The sequence below is a fragment of the Dermacentor silvarum genome, chromosome 2 (assembly GCF_013339745.2).
Source record: "Dermacentor silvarum isolate Dsil-2018 chromosome 2, BIME_Dsil_1.4, whole genome shotgun sequence".
Lineage (NCBI taxonomy): Eukaryota > Metazoa > Arthropoda > Arachnida > Ixodida > Ixodidae > Dermacentor > Dermacentor silvarum.
Genome location: NC_051155.1, coordinates 36,368,915 through 36,389,504, shown reverse-complemented (window position 1 = coordinate 36,389,504; position 20,590 = coordinate 36,368,915). Strand labels below are relative to the sequence as shown.

General features: G+C 44.4%; 1 protein-coding gene across 1 annotated transcript in view; it reads right to left on the bottom strand.

Moving 5' to 3' along the window:
- LOC119441415 (protein gustavus-like) overlaps nucleotides 1–17,930 on the bottom strand; it is a 31,029-nt gene extending 13,099 nt beyond the window's left edge. The window contains 3 exon segments of the mRNA XM_037706040.2: nucleotides 9,531–9,800; nucleotides 11,892–12,105; nucleotides 17,781–17,930. Coding sequence (XP_037561968.1) covers nucleotides 9,531–9,800; nucleotides 11,892–12,105; nucleotides 17,781–17,914 — 618 coding nt within the window. The 5' untranslated portion in view covers nucleotides 17,915–17,930.
- Between the last annotated feature and the right edge of the window lie 2,660 nt (nucleotides 17,931–20,590).

The window sequence follows — 20,590 nt, the reverse complement described above, 5'->3', positions numbered from 1 at the left end:
GGCACCAACTCACAACTGAGTTGTGAGTCAGCGCCAGTGTCATGTTCTTCGTTGTATAAGTTCTTGTCCGTTTAGCGCTGTTACTTTCCAAACATGAATTACCACCAACTCGCCCAAGTTTCCCTTCTAGTACAGTGTATGTAACAGTTTGCTCACTATTGTATAATTTATTATTTTCCTCTTAGTATTAGAGGAGGTCTCACCTTGCAGTCCTTGACATTGGGACTTCTTTCTGTATACCGTATTTACTCGAATCTAGGCCAACTCCGATTCTAAGCTGAGCCCCCGAAATCTGAGGCCAGAAAAAAAAAAAAAAAAAAAGCTTGCCTCGAATGTAGGCTACACAAAAAAGCGAGGACAGGGTTCACAAAATGAAAACAGCATTTATTGAATATGAACATGCCAAGCTCATTCTACGTCATCATCGCTGCTACCCTTGTCGCTACCTTCCTTATCGCTGCCAGTTCCAAACAGTGCACTATATTCAGTACCATCAAGCGCATTAGAGATGCTGCACTTTTTGAAGGAGTGCACGATCAAAGTTCCTGGATAAATGTAATCCTCCTTGCGGTGCATGCAAAAAGCATCTCCCGTTGCCCCCTCCAACAACAGACGTTTTTTCTCATCGATGCCGAAGTCCTGCCTGGCTTGAACGTTTGACAATGCCTCTACAGCTAGCACAACTGTTAGTTAGAAAGTGGCACTATAGTGGCATCGCCTCTTTGGTGCCATTACGATAACGCCACGCCGCACGCCGGTGCTACACCATACCAATACTACCGATATGACAGGTCAGAATGACGACGTCGCTAGTGTACTTCGGTTGGCTACTGGCGCGGCTAGTAGCGGCTGCGATGCTGGCTTTTCTAGATGGTGCTAACTATGCACCATATTATCAGTTTCAATTAAAAACTGTCGTGTTTTCAATTAAAAACTGTCGAACTTGCGTGCTGAAGCATACATTCCACACCAAAAGCACTATTACAGTGAATGCTGGAACAAGTGGTGATGTTCATGATGTTCAAAATGGCAACAAAAAGGAAGCATGCTCACTCACAGAACCGCCCATCACTGCACACGAACCATTTCTCTGGAAGAAGGTTGTTTGCCAAATGAATCGCCAATGAGAAAGGAATAATAGTTGCAGATATCATCATCATCAGCCTATATGTCCACTGCAGGACGAAGGCCTCTCCCTGTGATCTCCAATTAATTCTGTCTTGCCTCTGTCTAACTTGTGCCTGCAAATTTCCTAACTTCATCACCCCACCTAGTTTTCTGCCGTCCTCGACTGCGGCTTCCATTCTCTTGGTATTCATTCTGTAACTCTATGGTGCAAAAGTTATCCATCCTAGCGTTACATGTCCTGCCCAGCTCCATTGTTTCCTCTTAATGTCAACTAGAATATCGGCTATCTCCGTTTTCTTTCTGATCCACGCCACTCCTCTTCCGGTCTTTTAACATTAGACCTAACATTTTTCGCTCCATCGCTCTTTGTGTGGTCCTTAACATGTTCTCGAGATTCTTTGTTAACCTCAAAGTTTCTGCCCCATATGTTAGCACCGGTAAAATGGAATGATTGTACACTTTTCTTTTCAACGACAATGGTAAGCTCTCAGTCAGGATTTGGCAATGCCTGCCGTATGCACTCCAACCCAATTTATTCTTCTGTAAATTTCCTTCTCAAGATTCCTTCTCAAGTAATTTATCTAGATAAACGTACTCCTTTACAGACTCTAGAGGCTGAGTGGCGATGCTGAATTCTTGTTCCCTTGCCAGGCTATTGAACATTATCTTTGTCTTTCGCATATTATTCTTCAAACCCACTCTTACACTTTCTCAGTTGAAGTCCTCAATCATTTGTTGTAATTCATCCCCATTGTTTCATTTCATTAATTACACCCTCAAGGCCTGTGAAGGCTTTACAGAGGGGAGTGGGCTACAGGTAAATTCAAACAGTAAGTATTACAGAGAAACAAGTACAACATAAAAATACAATTTGACAAATAATTCAATAGGAATACAATGAACAATGAAAAGAAAACTATTACAATAAAAAAGACAAGATACAAGTACATGAAACGGCATTCTAGCAAGTAATGTTGGTTAAGGCATCACGAAACAAGGAATTATCGCCGATAGATACAATGTTTGCGGGAAGGTGGTTCCACTCTAATGACGTCCGAGGTACAAATGACAGGGAAAATGCATGTGTGCTGCAAGAAGGGACGTGAACCTTGTAAGAATGATCGATGCGACGAGATACGTTGTGTGGAATATGAATGAATACATTATGCAGTGTTGCATGATGAAAAATTTTGTGAAATAATGATAAACGGGAAACTTTACGTCGAGTTACAAGAGATGGAAGAGAAAGGTTAGTTGTCATGGCTGTTACGCTGGCAGTTCTGTTGTAATTCGAAAGAATAAAACGAGCAGCGCTATTCTGAACTAATTCTAATGCGTTAGTTAAGTTTAAGTTATTAGGGTCCTAGACTGATGTAGCGTATTCTAATTTCGGGCGTATTAAGGTTTTATAAAGCAATAATCTCAAAGAGTGTGGAGCCTTAAAAAAGTTTTGCCTTAAGTAACCAAGAGCGCGGTTAGCATTGTTTACTATATTATTAATGTGGGTTGCCCAGGTAAGGTTGTATGTGATATGAATTCCTAAATATTTGTACGAAGTTACCTGTTCTAAAGGAAGGTTATTTAAGTAGTATACTTGAGAGACGTTAGGTGTTCTAGATACATTCACTTGGCAGCAGCAGTCGTGGCAACAAGGACACACCGCTAAGCAATAATTTTTGGTTGCGCAGATTGGAGCCCAGCAATCGGCAAGCGCTGATTTCCACCGCCGTTGTGGTGACAAGCATACGGCATCTTGGCACGTGGACTTCACGCCCACTATTCTCGCCAGTCGATATCACCGTGGGCACCTGGTGACATCTGGCAGCGCTACCACTGAACTGGACCGCTCCGTGGCGCCACCAGCACTACAAAAAAGGATCCGCCTGGTCCCGCGCTTCACTTGGCAGCAGCAGTCGTGGCAACAAGGACACACCGCTAAGCAATAATTTTTGGTTGCGCAGATTGGAGCCCAGCAATCGGCAAGCGCTGATTTCCACCGCCGTTGTGGTGACAAGCATACGGCATCTTGGCACGTGGACTTCACGCCCACTATTCTCGCCAGTCGATATCACCGTGGGCACCTGGTGACATCTGGCAGCGCTACCACTGAACTGGACCGCTCCGTGGCGCCACCAGCACTACAAAAAAGGATCCGCCTGGTCCCGCGCTTCACTTGGCAGCAGCAGTCGTGGCAACAAGGACACACCGCTAAGCAATAATTTTTGGTTGCGCAGGTTAGTCTTCGCTTTTATACGGCATTTGCCACTTCTGTTCTTAACTTTTGTCACGCCTGCTGCTGCCAAGGCTACTCCTGTGGTTTCTTAGCTATGCCCAGTAATGCAGAACTTGCTCGCGATGTTGACGCCCTTCGGAAAGAAATCGCAGAAATGCGCGAAAGTTTGCGCATGATGAACCAGCTGTACGAAGAATCAAGGGCGAAATGCGACGCTGTCAATGCAGAGAACAAAACACTCGCAAAAGAAAACGAAAAGCTGGCTAGAAGGGTATCGGACCTCGAGCAGTATTCTCGTACAAACAATGTTGAGATCAGGGGTGTGCCGTCCACACAGGGCGAGAATTGTGTCGCTGTTCTCCAAAAAATCGGCGACAAGATTGGCTGCCCTGTGGCACCATCTGACATAGACATTGTTCACCGCGTCCCTGCGAAGAAGGACAAACACATAATTGCACGCTTCTGTTCCCGCACTAAGAAGGCTGATTTCGTAAGCAAGGCCCGGAAAGCACGACTAAACACTACTACTCTCGGCTTCCCTCCGTCTGCAGAGGCAAAGGTCTTTATTAACGACCACTTAACACAAGACAACAAACGACTGTTTGCTCAAGCCCTCGAACTGAAAAAGCAGCACAACTGGAAATTTCTATGGACGGACAACTGCCGCATCAAAGCACGAAAGACAGAGGGAAGCCGCGTATACGTCATCTCTTGCACACGCGACCTCTCGCTAATCGCCTCGTAGCTGCCCAAGGCTTCTGCTTTCATATCTAATCAAATAAATATCCCGGACAATGTATTTTTCTTCAGAAGAACTAAAACGTTCACTAAATAACAGCAGGCTCACCCATAAATCCCTGATACACTTTAACATACGTAGCCTCTCAAAGAACTATGATAACATGATAGATTTCTTTTCTAATCTAAATAACCCTTTCACTATCATTTGCCTCTCAGAAATATGGCTGACAAACGCTGATAGCAAACTGTTTGGTATACCCGGATACGCAATGGAAGTATGTGTCCGTAAGGATGTTCGGTATGGTGGTTCAGCAATTCTTGTACAAGATAACCATTCATATCACCGTCGCCTTGATCTATCTTTCTCTTGCCCTAACGTTGAATCTGTATTTTTGGAATTCGATAAATCTTTTCTTTCAGCTAACAGTAGAAACACAATAATCGGATCAGTATACCGTTCCCCATCATCTTGTTCCGCAAACTTTTGTTCTCAACTAGATGCTATCTTGAACATCATTGCAAACGAAAACAAAAATGTCCTCATCCTCGGTGACATAAACATAGATATTACTAACCCCAATGATAGTCATTGCTCTAATTACACCAACTGCTATGCAGGATATGGCCTAGATTCATTAATAACCGTACCCACAAGATGTCCTCCGTCCGGATCTCACTCCTTAATAGATCATGTGTTATCAAACTTACACCTAGAGCAATGCGCTGGCGTAGTCACTGTTCCCATAACTGACCACTATCCTGTATTCGTTCTAATAAAGTCTATTAACCCACCGTACCAACGAAACATAAAAAGAGTTAACTTTCACACCACTAAGTTCATTAGTCAAATTGAAGAAATCGACTGGAACCCGATTCTTTCTATAACAGACCCAGTCCTGGCATTCGAACAATTTAACAACAAAGTTAAAAGCGTATACTCGGAGTGTACGAGCCCAACACAAAACACTCACTGGTTCTCCGCCCCTAGAAACCCATGGATAACAGGATCCCTCTTACAAAGTATTAAAAAACGTGATAGCCTTCATAAAAAATTAAAACGCCAACCTTTTAATGTAACTTTAAAGTCGCGGTACATAACTTATTCTAATACACTTACCAGACTTTTGAAAGAAGCCAAGCGTTCTTACTTTGAGAAAGCGATTGTTAGACACAAAAATAACACCCGCAAAACCTGGGATACCGTTAGGTCCTTTCTTCATTTGTCTTCACCAAACCACGCACTTAACCAGCTTAACACAGGAACAAGGATAGTAACGGAAGCCACTGAGATCGCAGATGAATTCAATAGTTTTTTCTGTCCTACACAAGATCATTCACCAGATAGTACACCACGGCCAGTACTCAGGCAAACCCCTTATTCATTTTACTTGTTCCCTACATCACCCAAAGAAGTATCAGATTCAATCGCTAGTTTACGAACTACAGGTCCCGGCCTTGATGATTTACAACCATCTAAAATCAAATTAGTATCATCTCATATCGCCGATGTACTCGCGCACGTTATTAACTGCATGTTCATAACAGGCGTTTTCCCCGACGAATTAAAACACGGTAAAATAACTCCTATATTAAAAAAAGGTGACAAAGAATTAATATCAAACTATCGCCCTATCTGCATGCTATCTTTTTTTAGCAAAGTTATTGAGAAACTACTTGTACACCGCTTAACAAACTACTTTCACAAATTTAATCTTCTCTCGCCTGAGCAACACGGGTTTCGTAAAGGGCATTCAACTGAAATAGCTATAACATCATTCACTGACAAAATAAAACATGCCCTTGACAACGGCCATATTGTTGGTTCAGTTTTCGTTGACTTCAGTAAAGCATTTGATACCATCTGTCATAACATTCTTTCTTACAAGTTAGAAGCTCTGGGCATTCGTGGCCCAGCTCTTACGCTCATCCGCAGTTATTTGACTAACAGAACACAAGTTGTAAATTTCGGAGGTTCACTATCACGTACTAAATCAGTCACTAAGGGTGTCCCACAAGGCTCGCTTTTAGGCCCTTTACTATTCCTGGTGTACATTAACGATCTTCCTCACTGTTTAACCAGTACTTCATCTATACTGTATGCTGACGACACCACTATATTTACTAGTAGCAAATGCATAAATACCGTAATAGACCGACTAAATTCCGACCTAAGCAACTTGTCTGCGTGGTGCACAACTAACAAACTTCACATCAACCCTTCGAAAACTCAGTTTATGCTTTTTCATACACATAAACGCGTCATCGCGCCCGCGCCACCACTCGTCTTACAAACTCATGTTCTCTCACCTGCACATGAAGTTGTCTTCCTTGGCGTCAAACTGGACCCCCAACTTAAGTTTAACTTGCATGCTGACATGGTGTCAAAAAAATTGCCTTTGGAATAAGAGTACTAATTCTAACACGTTCATATTTTCCACAAAACGTAAGAACTTCACTTTATTACGCATTTATTCATTGTCACTTGCAATACTGCATCTCAGTTTGGGGAAACACATATTGCTCGCACATAATACATCTGCAACATTTACAAAATCAAGCCTTGAGGATCATCAATTTCTCCAGTTACATGTCACATGCAGTACTAATTTTCAGTACCCTAAAAATACTACCATTACGTTACATGCTCCAGCTCAAATTGGTTTTACTAATATACCGCACACTAAATCATGAAATCATTTTAGATACATTTAATAGGCCTGCTCTTACCAACACTAACAATACGAGATTTTCCGCTAACAACAATTTTTTACTCCCTCGAATAAACACTAATTATGGAATGTTTACTGCTCTTTTTACGGCCATTAAATACTGGAACAAACTACCCCCCCATATTAAAGCCTGCCGCACAACATTAACATTCAAGAGAGATACGAAGAAATATTTACTAACGACACTACTGGCCACAGACTCATTACTATGAGTCTATATTGTATACAGAATTATTTTCCAGTTTTCAATGTTTTTGTATTTATCTAATGTATTGATTGCTTTTATTTATTTTTATTCTGTATCTTCCTTTGCCTTCTTTTTTTTCTCCTTCTCTTTAGTTGTTTTATATTTTTTTTGTCACATAGTCTATATAACACTTGTACTTTGCGTATTGTGAGCATATATTTGTTTCTAATTATCTGTTAAATTAACCTCGTGTTCTTTGATATGTGTCATTCCTATGTTTCCATAACGTGTCAATTTATTTATCTATTCATACGCTGTATGTATTTAATTTGCCTATATTTTGAACTTCAATTATTGTAAGCACCTTTCTTGTATTTGATTATTTGCTTCACTAACTTTGTGTATTCTTATGTCTGTTGCTGTTATGTTGCCATAATGTATTAATTATTGCATTGTTAAATTACTAATAGGAGGTCCCCCTGACAGTTCTTGTAACTCCGGGACCTCCTTCTGTACTAATGATGAATGATGAAATAAATAAAATAAAATAGCTTTACAGTTGTTAACATTTAATTCCATTAGCCATAAACTGCACCAGTTAGATATTATATCAGGGTCGGATTGAAGATGGTTAGTATCACAATCTGCAGTTATTTCTCTGAAGATAACACAACCATCAGCGAAGAAATGAATGTTATAAGTTACTTGCAAAGGAAGGTCGTTAATATATATTAAGAACAACAAAGGACCGAGAACCGTTCCTTGGGGCACTCCGGAAGCAACAGAACACATCCGTGAATTGCAGCCGTTAGCAGTGACGAATTGTGAGCAATGAACAAGAAAACATTCGATCCATTTTAAAAGATTACCATCAATATTCAAATGGGTTAGTTTGTGGATTAGAAGTTTGTGACAGACTTTATCGAAAGCTTTTGAGAAGTCTAAAAAAATGCAGTCAGCACATGATGAACGATCAAGAATTTGATGCAACTGATGAGTGAAGGATACGAGTTGAGTCTCGCATGAGTATGATTTCCTAAAGCCATGTTGTGCAGGTGAAAAAAATGTGTTATCTTCAAGAAAGTCGACGAGGTTTTTGAATACAATGTGTTCGAGTAGTCTGCAGCACGTGCTGGTAAGTGAGATGGGGCGATAGTTGGTTGCTATGTTTTTGTTACCAGATTTGTGAAGCGGAACCACCTTCCCAACCTTCCACTGATAAGGTAAAGTGCCTGTGTTGAGTTACTGTTGGAAAATTTTGGTTAATATAATAGAACTGTAGGCGGAAGTGTTTTTTGAACTTGGTGTTAATTGAGTCGAAGCCAGGTGAAGAATTGTAGTCGAGTTTGTCAATAAGTTTAGCAACACCAGATATATGAACTATTACTGGGAACATGACTGGATAATCATAGTTACGCAACTCGGGAAGTTGCTTATTAAGATCTCCCGAAAAATTTTTGCTAAAGGCTTCGTTAAGGTGAGTTGCAGCACCATGTTGAGGAACAGGCTGCCCAGTAGAGTCGTCTAATAGGATTAAGTTATCAGAAACAGGTCTAATTATTTTACAAAATTTTTTTAATGCTAGTTTTAGGAATAGATGGAAGAGTAACAGTAAGGAAAGTACGTGTTGCTGAATAGGACAATGTCATCTGCAAACCGAAGGTTGCCGCGATATTCGCCGTTGATCCTCACTCACTCCTAAGCCTTCCCAGTCTGAGAGCTTGAATACTTCTGCTAAGCATGCAGTGAATAGCATTGGAGATGGAGTTACAGAAGGCCAAAAAAACCGTGCAGCGGCACACTGTGCAGCCATGCAAAGAATGGTCCCATTTCTCTTCCCATTCCTGTTACTTTGCTGCCACCCATATTGTACAGTTATGGCATGGCCCAAATACACGATCATAGTGACGGAACAAGAAAGAAGTCACAGGTTGGCAAAATGTTTTGACACCAGGCGGGAAAAGATCTCAGAATATGGCTCTTTTGTAGCTCCGCTCAAAGGTATACCTATAAGCAGACAGGTTGAAATAATTATTAGCCAGAAGCTCCTTTGTTGAGAGTAGGCAAAGTAAAAAAAATGAGGGCAATCAATGGGATTCATGTGACAGTAATTCGTTAGCATTACTTTTTACCCCGTAGAACGCGCAACATCCATTGTTACTTTTACCTATACAGTACACAGAACACAAACGTAGCCATTAACGCAAATATCGGAACACGCAACACGTGTCCGGACTTGCCCAGAGCAAAGTGTATCTGCTGGCAGCCAAGTGCCAATCGTGCGGGGCTGCATTCCAGCGCGTTGCGCGTGACGCCTCCATCAGGTGCCTCCTCTCCTTCCAGCTGCATTGGAATCCTCTCCACTCCTCTCACCTCTTTCGCCATACACAAGCTGACAGACGGGTTTTCGTTCGCATGACCGTTCTAATGCTCACGCATTAAAAGAAGAATGTCGCAACACCATGCATATGTGTTAGGCTGCCCTGTGCACAGAGCAAAGGGAAGTGCACACCTTGCCACGAATGCAGTCTGTGCTCTGGGCAACAGGGTGTCGATGGAAGGTGAGTCGATCATCTTCCTTGACGAAAATGTTTAGTGACCGATCCTCGGGATTCCAGGCGTGCCGGCACTGTAGCTCTGGACTAGCTGGTGGCATGTCCAGTAGCAGTTCCAGTCGCAATGGCCGTTGGGGCTCCCGCACCTCATGGATCCAGCCAGGCCGGCTTGGGTGGGCAACTGACGGCTGACCCACCAGGCTCTCTTCCTCCATTGGCTGAACCACCTGCACAACAGAGAACTCGGTTAGGGAACCCCATCTGTGTATACTTTGAAATCATGTCCAAACCAAGAAAACAGCAGATTCAAACAAAAAGAACAAATGAAAGCACGCTGTTCAAAATTGTATGGATATTGTTGAAACACTGCACTCTACAGAAACATTGTTTCCAAAGTGAAAGGCTAATTTAGGAACAAGAATGGATTTCTTAATTAGACTTCAGAAACAACTGCACACACTTGTGCACTGTAACATTACTTGACGACATTTTACAACACTGATCATGAAGAACTGACTTTCACATAAGCAGATGTTCAAGATCAATGAAGCTACGTAAAAAGTCACCTTTCATAAAAAAATGGATGGCAGAGACTTAGCATTACCAAGTTACCTAAGTAATGACTTCTATTTGACGGAACACTTAACTTATAGTTTTTAAGACACGAAACCCGTGGCATGTTTCACCCGTTAGCACGGTAAGCATGTGTTTTTACACTGCCACCTAGAGTAACTTATCAATAGATAGATTTTTCTTTTTTTTTGCTGTGTACTGATCTAGCAATAATGAGGAATACCTACCAATCTTTCTACCAAGTACCATAGCATAATTTTGGCAGAACAACGTATTATACGGACAATGCAGAGGTGGACAATTCATCATGACCATATAAAATAAATCTAAACGAAGTACCACCACAAACACTAACACAAAACAAGGGTGACAACTTTCCATAGTATGTGTAGTCACCTTTTGATTACATTTAGTTTTATATGCCAATTGGGCCCACAACTATCTCTTCCCTAAAGCATTACTATTTATGTAACTCAAACAATTCAGCTATATATACTATCTCCATGAATTACCCATTCAAGGGTAAATCGTCCATGTAATTCAAGACAAGCCTTACTAGTCACACAAGGATGAACACACTCACTTTTGCTCAGCTGGAACTTACCAGTGTAAATTATTTTCAGTAGCACAGGCTCTGAATAGCACTGTGCCTTCACACCGTTGCTGTTATACTGCGCATTATGAAGAAAAATGCTCTACAGGCCAGTTGCAATCAAATTTATCAGTACTAAACAAAACAGTCATTATGGACATATAATATTTTACTGTTATGTCAAACAAAAGCATCATTTAGATTTTATAGAATGCATTTACATGTGCATTTACTTCTAAGGAGCTGTGTTTCAATATCATTGCTAAAGCAAGTACTTCAGCTAACCAACAGCACCTATAGCACATCTGCACCCTGATCCAGCAAACAATCTGGCAGCCTAAGGAGATACTAGAAGATGACTCCAAGCAAAATTCGACATTGATTTGACACTTGAAAAAGATGCCCTATGGGGCTTGAGCTTTACAGTCAGGATTACCTACCTCCTTAACATGACCTGCACTTTCAATTACCGTCTTCTTTATACCTACATGGCTGAGCGTATTTCTGTATGAAAGCAAAACTGCTCATAGTTCAATATACAATGAAACTAAAATATTTAAAGTTCTCACTTGAATAATCCAAACTCACCACAGGAGTGTTACATTTGAGTCCTATGCAAAACAGTTTCAGTTCAATTCCCTCAGTATAAGGCAACTTTCAGTTCTACGAACTTTCTTGCAATGCCTGAATGAATCATCCAGCCCATCTTTATGAAACTGTCCGAGGCTAATACAGCTCATTGACATGAACGCTTGTAGTGGTACTCTGCTTCAAAATGGTTATAAGGTTTCATAACCTGGAAACACCAAGCTGCACAATTATGCTGCCTGCTTTTTCAGTGCTGAAATGCAACCTAATTGAGCCTGCAGTGGTAGTTGTTTTGGTAACATCTGTAGAGTATTTGCTTGTGTTGGTAACATACCGAAATTCCCTGCAAGTATAAAATGGACGGCCCACAAATGTTAGAGATTTCATTTTAGTGTTGCACGTATGTTTTGGTTCTTGATGAAAGGCTGCTGTGCACATGCCTCAGTAAAAACATTCTTTTTTTTTTCTTTCCAATGAAATTTCTTAAATTTAAGTTTTACTGCACTAGTGAAGCCCAGTGTGTGTCTTTTCAAGAAGCACCATCTGCAGGTTTGCAAGGTCTGACCTTGAGGCCGGTGGTGACCTTCTGCCCCATGGTGGCACTCCTGTGGTGGTGTCGGTGCCTGCGCTGCTGTCTCCTCCAGAGCGCACTGGGAGCGAGCCTCAGGGACTTGGCTGGGCAGGCAGGGCCATGCTGCTGTGGCCACGGCACCACTCGGCCCAGCCGGCCCTCGCAGCACAGGAGAAGGCGCGGCGGGGGCAGTGCTGCAGCTAGGCACCTGAAACACGAAGCAGAATTTTTAAAGACGGTAGTCTTTTTTGGGGCTACCTAAACGCGAAAAACTTTGTCTGTCTGTCACTCGATTCAACCGCATGGCCAAAACCAAGCATGAGGAGAGGAGGTGAAGAGAGAGAAAGAAAGAGAAACAGCGAGAGAGAGAGAGTAATAAATAAACAAATAAATAAAATACTTTCTTGGTGAGGCGGGATTCGAGCCCGGGTAACCACGGTTCGAAGGCAAGCACCATAACCACTAGGATATACACCCACGCTTGTAGAACATGCATTTATGGGAACCATATGATTGCGTTGTACCAACGATTGTAACAGAACTTGCTATAGGCGAGAGAAAGAGAAAATGAGAAAGAGAGAGAGAAAGAAAGAGAAATACAGATAGAGAGAAAGAGGGAGACAGAAAAAAATGAAAACCGAAACGCTGCAAATGAAAAAATCTAAGCTTTAGAAATGGTGTCGAAGAGACGCTACGCGTTAAAAAAAGCCGACTGAAGCCGCGGCTCTGTAGACAGCATCCAGCCAACAGTAATAAAAGGTCCCTACAGATGGCGTGAAAGCAGGGCGAACGCAGAAAATTTGAATAGAATTCAGCAAAACCTCCATTGCATCCATCTTGGGAGGAGTGAGAGGGGAGGGGAACAGCGTGAGGGGTGGGAGGGGGGAGAAGAGAGGGTGTTACGTATCAGGGGCGGCAGAAGACTATCGTCTTTCGACGACATTTGCAGCGAAGCAAGCAGTACGCGGCCAATTTTTTACTCTCCACCTAGTCATCAACAGCATGACAGCATTCTCTCCGATTGAGAGTTCAAGGCTGAGCTAGCTGACTTAGATTCAACAAGGCGAACAGCACAGACAAATAACAAGGTAAGTACAAGCACATCTCTCTTATTCATATCACAAGCCAATTCAATTTTAACACAATGTTCATACACAGTACATATATTTACACGCAACAGTATCTATAGCAAAGGGCTAGTACCAGATTCACCAACTGTGATATACACAGAAACTGAACGACAAAGGCAACGTAGCATTTTAAGAGTATTGGTGAATTCTGCAGGTAGATATGGAGCAAGTTTTTTTGCTCCACGGTGAAGAATCCCTTATGCGCTTCGAGATCTGCAGCACTCTCTTGTGTTCTGCCATTGGGGCACGGATTTGGCTGGAACTTCGAAGGTGTGTTGCATGTCACTTCCACCTTTTGAGAAAAGCGACAGGGGGAATTTTTTTTTTTTTTTTGTGATACATGGTGCCAGTAGTGGCAGCTATGTACATAGTTCAAACATCACTGTGCCGTACAGCGTTCTGATCATTCTTGCGAATTTAACACCTAAGTCGGGCACACAGGACACAACTCGCACTCTGAGACAGTGCCTTCACTAACCACAGGTTGATGGAAATGCACCGAACAGATGTGTGACCCTGTTTCCAGAATTTGATGCATGCGATGGCTTCCACTGTGATCCGGCGCGAAGCATTTTGTTTTACACTGGCATATTCGGATTTGTGAAATCCAAGTGCCCGTTCAATGATCATGGTGACTGCTAAAGGTCTACCCATAGAATTCACTATATGCGCCACTCTTAAACAAAGGGGGAAGGTAACAATAAAAGTGGCAAAGATGAACTTTACAAGTACAGAAAAATAAGAAGAAATGACAAAAGAGCACTGGAAGCAGGTATATTAAATCAGGTTTAGCTTTATAACCAGTACACAGCTAGCAATACAAGTACACTGAGAGGCAAAGAAAAAAAAAAACGCAAACTAATTTAGGTGGTATCAGGTAATTAGTATTTCCACCAACTCTTCCGCCACCATCTCCATTGCTCGGCATGTTCTCCCAGCAATTCATTTTCATTATTTTTTATGTCGAACTAAATCCCGAGAGTTTTCAGACATCCAACAAAAGGAGAAAAAAGTGTTTGCGTGGCTGCACCATGCCTAGCATGAGCCAACAAACGCTTTTTACTTGATTTTTTCACTGGCTCCCATTTAGAGCTACAGCCAATGAACATAATGGCAACATGTCACTGGTAACACTGAATATCTATCTAATCACACTAAGAAGAAACATGGTATCCGACTTTGAAAAGCAGTGAAGCTCAGAAATGTTCTGTTGCAGAAATGGCAAATATGGTACCCTGTTAGTGAACATGGCTACCTTGTTCACTCTTCGAATTGCTTTCATGCTTACTGAGACATTTTTTTGTAATGGTAATCCATATACAGAGTGTCAGTGAAATGTACTGCCATGGAAGAAAGTTATGCCTCCAGAAGCTACGTTTTTCTACCAAAGGCGTAGTTTGGCTTACTTTGTGCAAATTGACCATGCAACAAATTATTGTTATTGTGTCCCAGGCCAAGCACACTAAATAAAAAGAAAACAATAAATTGCATTGCCAAAAATTAAAGGGTACTCGAGCACAATGTGGGCCTCCCAAAGCATTACTGCCTCTCATAAGCATTATATATATAATTTATATAATATATATAATTAACACTAAAACACCAATGCATTTCTCCGAAAAGTTTGGAAATTATTATCTTGAAACTGGTGTCATCCCGAGAATTCGTTCCAAGGGATCGCCTTGCGAACTCCACGGCTACAATTTGTAAATTGCAATATGGGCCATCAGGTGATTAGTTAAAAACTTAATTAGTGAATTTTTGTTAATTATTCGAGTATGCATTTCAATTTCTTGTGCCAGTAATGTCCGCCTCTTCGAGTAGACCAGCTCATCAACTAGAATTGTGCTATTTGCCACAGGCAACCTTGAAGAATTTTTGAAAGTGTTCGCTGAAACACCTTGTGTGTATATATATATATATATATATATGTATTATGCACACCAAGCTTAATACTTTTGGCTTTTGAAAGTAAGCAGATTTGTGAGTAGAAGAATTACCACTAGTCCTGCGGTGTTCTGAAAGTGAATGTACATGTGACTAAGGTCAGTCAAGGATGGAATACAAGTGACGCTATTTGGTTATGCACAAGAACAAAGTGTGGATGCCCTGAAAAGAAGAAAAAAAAAAGTGCATGCAAGGATGAGCAGGCCTGTAACAATAATAATAAGAAGAAGAAATATAAGAAGAATATACGGAACACATGCTTAGTGGCAACGTGCTGGGCCTGCCACTCGACCAGACAATAGCGTTGATAGCGCCAGAGCCATCGCGTGCTCGAAAGGCTGCTACATAACTTACAGCGGCAACGTCATCTTGGAAGCCTGCACAAAACCACGGCGGGAACTGTTTGAGCCGCACGCAAGATGGGGCGCGGCGAAATCCGCGAGCTCCGAGGGGTGTGAACGCTCCCGCGTCGACCGCTCGCCACAGGAACACCGAGATCGCGCACTAAGGTCCTGGTGCTCGAGAACGCGCCGCCGCTACAGTCCGACACAAGACAGCCGCCACAGATTCCCGACGCGCGTCGTAACTGAACGGCGGCGCTCTGACGTTGGCCGCGTGTATTTGTCAACGCTGCGCGCCCGTTAGTTGAAGACCTTATGTGGCCCCCGTGCTCGGAGAAGCGTCGGTGGGTAGCGGCGGCAGGCCACACACGGCAGGCAGGCAGCGCGCGCACTCTTCCGGTCGGCCGAGCGGCCAGCTGTCGGCGGCACGGAAACAGCTGCTGTCCGCCCCGACGCGCGTTCTCCAGACTCGAGGGGGTACACCGGACCCCCCCCTCCTCCAAGCTCCGCACTCGCTATTCACCAGAGCTCAAATCGACGCACGGCGAGAGTACGTTACGCGAAACCTCGAACGGCAAGAGCGGAGCGCACGGCCTCCCCTCCTCCACTGTGGTTCCCCCAGAGTGCCATTGACCTCGTTCGCGGGGGGCCGCACCTAAAGAAGTGTTCCCACAGCGGTCGTCGCGCAAACTTTCACGGCCTCTCCAGAAGGCAATACCGAACCGAATTTGTAACCGCTACTTTATACTGTTTTCAATTCTCACCGAGATTTCCGCGGCACATCGCCACAAATCAGTTTAAATGCCAAGTGTGGAGAGTATCACCAGCGCAGAATGAAGCGACCGTCAGCGCGTAGTGTGGTAACAGCCGGGATATGAGGTCACGGTACTATCCGTGACGTCGGACGTGGACACGAAATATTTTCCTCCGATGTACTCGTAATCGTACGAAAGTTATGCGATCAGTCACCTGCTCAGTGCGCGAATTAAGGGGGGGGGGGGGGGGGGGGGGGGGGGGGGGGGGGGGGGGGGGGAAAAAGAAAGAAAGAAAAAAGGCACACGCGAACGCGCTGGAAATGAGAATTGCCATCGGCCAGCGCGATAGAGATGATGCGCTTGGGCTGGAACTGGACGGCGAGCCATTGGCAACCGGTTGTCTCTTGATTTGGTACGCTGTCTCAAACGCGCTCGTTACGTCCATCAAAATCGTACTGGGCTTTGGTAGTGCATATCATGACTAGTTTTTCAAGTTTTCTACCGTGAAAAGCCGTAGAGCTTTCAGCGAAATGGGACAAGGATTGGCTGCTTCAACGCACGACAAGGGTTGCCTCTTAGCATATTTATTTATCTATTTATTTATTCCTTCATTACAGAAAATCTGAAGCGCCATACAGGCATTCTTGCAAATGGGGAAATCGGTAAGAAATACAAAGAGGTGTATGAGTTCTGCCTCAAAATGTAGTATGCAATGCTATAAGGGCATATTAGGATTCATACGAACACGCAAACACAGAGTAGCTAAAATTATTTATTTTTTAATAAGTACTACTTTTCGCCTCCATGGAAATGCGGCCACCGCGGCCGGGATTTGACTCCACGAACTTTCAAAGGACTAGAAGCTGCACGTCGCCAACCGTTGGCCATTTCAGAAGAATGCGCCGAATCATAAAATCAGAATTATGAAGACAAGTGCGCAGTAAAAGAAAAAAAAAAATACGAAGCTCTTTCCTGCTTTAGTGTCGTGCTCTATCATGCCCAACGTGTTTCTATAAACGATGTAGACGAGCGGTCTTACATACCGCTCCCATCGTACATACTTCGGGAGTCACACCCACATGTACTGCTGTTGCAAGAACGCTGCAGCTGTCACGATGACATCGACCCTTTCTCCGAGATGCGCCGACCGACCCGGGCGCGTTAGATTATGAACGAGAACAAATTACATTAGGGCGAATCGAGATAGAGAGCATCGAGAAATTGAATGTTGAGCGCGACAGGGGACAGAAGGAGGAGGCGGGGGGGATGCAGAGGCGGCGACTGCACGCGCGGTTCCGCCCCCTTCGTCACTATATTTACGGTAACGCCGGCCGCGTGCAGAGCGAAACCAGAGACAACGCCGGGGCTGAGGTGCGATTAAGAACGGGAACGCGCCATCCGCAATATCAGCAGCCTCACCACCGGTTAGTAATTGTCACATGCGCACAAAGGGAGGGCCGTTTCGACGATAATGCCCAATAAAGTATGGGCACCAGTGAACGACAACGATTGCGGTGTCGGTCCACGCAACGAGGCTTCAGCTCCGCGTGACCGTGCTCGGGGTACTCGAGCGCATGCCCGAATATACGACGCAATCTGGCCCGATTGGCCGGCCAGTTATCGGCAGAGATTGAGCGCCAGATAGCGCCGGAACCGCGCACGCCTCAATCGGACGCGCGCGGCAGGCAGCAGCAGAGGTTCGTCTCTCACCGGAAGTGCGGTTCTCGCCTGAGCGGCACGTAGCCCAGGCCCGCATGCAGCAGCCACGGCCCAAGAGGCGAAACCAGGGCCAGGGGCGGCGGCAGCGGCGGCGGCGGAGGCCTCCCGGAACACGGAGGCATCATCGCGCACCACGTAAAGCCTATCTCTCTAGCTGCTGCACCGACAACGAATCCGCAAGCGGCTCGACGAGCAGCAGCGCACTAACGCCGGCAGCATAGGCGCACTACTCGACCACCAGAAGGCAACGCGACTGCTAAGCGGCACGGCGACGACGCTGCTGCTTGCTCGGCAGCTGCTCACGGGGCGCGAGTAGCGAGCGCGGGGGACCGTCTCCTCGACTGCAAGCGGCGCCGCGATCGATGCCGCACGCGGACTGCCAAAACGGGCCCGCGTTCCTCCCCGCGCTGCTGCCGGGTCCCGGCGCCAGTTTTTTCGACGGCGACTTCCAGACCCCGGTGGCTTCTTTCGCACCGGCTTCTTGACGATCCCGCGTGTATAGCACACGTTTCCAAAACATAGCCGCAAATCTCTGAGTAGACCTGCCCATTGCGTTGGTTGCCCTGGTTCGGTTTCATGTTACACCGGTCGGGCGTACACTTGAGCGAACTCGGGAGACAGTAAAGTAAGGCAATCAGATGAAGAAAAGGGGAGAGAGAAAGAGAAGCAAGTTAGTACAAGGACTTCCGCAGTGCAGAACAAGGAGGTGTAAAATAAACAATTGCTGGAGTGGAGCTGACATCACTTAAGTGAAGCCGGACCGCCGCCATCTATGTTACCATGGCACGAAAGAACGTTCGTAAATGGAGTAAAATACACGAAGCGCTTTCTTTCCGCTCCATGCTATTCAGTGTGGTTAATTTTGCCGTACAAATATCGTTCGACGTCTTTCTGTCATTGGTTTTAGAAATAAGCCGAAACGTCTTGACAAATATGGCTTATCATGATAGCAATACGGAACCAAATGTAACACTTTAGCAAGAGACCACGAACTTTTATTTTCCTATTAGCCTAGCATTTACAATAACTGGGGAAAAGGAAGTGAGCTGTGAGCACATTTCAGCTGTCGCGGCCCTCTTTCAGAGTAGAAGTATAGGCAAACTCCGGCCTCACCCGTGATGGTAAGAAATGCGGGGGCTGCCACTACAGCATTTTTTTTTTTTTTTTACCTCCTTGGAGCAGGGTGAACCTTCGTAGGGGGTAGTGTTTTTGTAAACCCTCACCGCTCCCCACCCTCACGTTTTGCGTGTTCTTGGATGCAGCTTCAAACGGCCTCTTTCGCAAGTTCCGTGTACCCAGCATCAGCTGTCGGTAATTTGACAGAGCTGGAACTGGACATTTTATGCACGCAGACGATTACAGACGTGGGACACAACGTGCGACTCATGTAACTACACCGCAAACACGAATTCTTGCCTGCAGTACGCAGTGACCGTCGCATTTTCACTTCTTTCAGGTAAGAGGCATGAGTAACGCCGCAGGACGGTCACCCCAACGTAACCTTCCATAACGGCGCGGCATTTTCGAGCGCTGCGCTCAATTCCTTTTTGCAATGGTAATGGTGCCCATTTCAGCGAACTTCAGCTGCTCCCCCGATGAAAAAGCGGTTAGAAGCGGGTCCCGGAGTGCTCGTTCACACCAACCTCGTCGCCGCAAATTAGTGCAAGTGTTATCGACCAGAGTTGCAGATTTTTTTTTTTTTTTTTTTTGAATAAGTGTCTCAAATTGCTCTGGCTTTTATGAGGTCTCAAGTGTTCAATGGTGGAACCCAGTCGAAGGGAAGCCACAAAAAAAAAAAAGGAGGATCCCGCCAGGCTAATCAAGAAAACCGCGCCGAAAGTCATAGGCAAGAGCAAACTATAATCTGACAGTATAAGGTGGTCAGCGCTATAAGAAAAGTATACCGTCGAAGTTTCTGCACTCAGCGGGCGAAAAAACAAGAAATGACGAGAGCTCATTTGAGATTTCGTGCGCTGATACCATGCTACTCGTTCGCTTTAACATCGATTTTACGCACTCCGATACTCTGGCTCGCGACGTGGTCTAACGTCGACCCCATTGGCATAGCTCTGCCATCCCCTGTACACATAGGTGTCTTACAACCGTGATACATTCTACACACGAATTACACGCGAGGATTTAGTGTTCCTGGTGGAGTGGTGCGACTCTACACAATCCGTTGCTACGCGACGAAGTTGGACCCATTTTTCCGTGACAAAAGTGTTTCAGCCAACGCTTTGCGCATCCTTCATACAACGGCGAAACGTATTCACTGCGACTGAATGAAGCATGTATAAAAGCACTGCTCTACATGCTTCACCCGTTTACACGCTTCGTCAACATGAAGATGCGCGCCGACTGGCTTTTTTCTGAATATCACTGATATCTGAATATCACTGATATCACTGATATTTTCTGATATCACTGGCTCGTCGTAGTCGCATCTGCGGTCGGATGAATGTGCACACTCGTCTGGCTATAATGCAAGACCGTGCAACACGCACCAATGGTTTCGATGAACACGGGGCTATCAGTGCTCGGGTCACTGAAGCGCCGACACATATATTTCCACACGATTTTTCTTTTCTGTACAAGATGCATCATTACTGTTCCTGTAACGTGTTCTGTCGCATTGTTGTTATCAGCGTTTTCGCTTTTTGAGTCGTTTCTTTTATTGTTTTTTTATAGCGTTCGTTATAATCACTGTGCTTAGAATGAGTTACACGTGCAGACGTTAACCACTATCTGTTGTATTTTTATCAATTATGTTGCGTAAGGAGATCCCCCCTGGCGGTTATTTA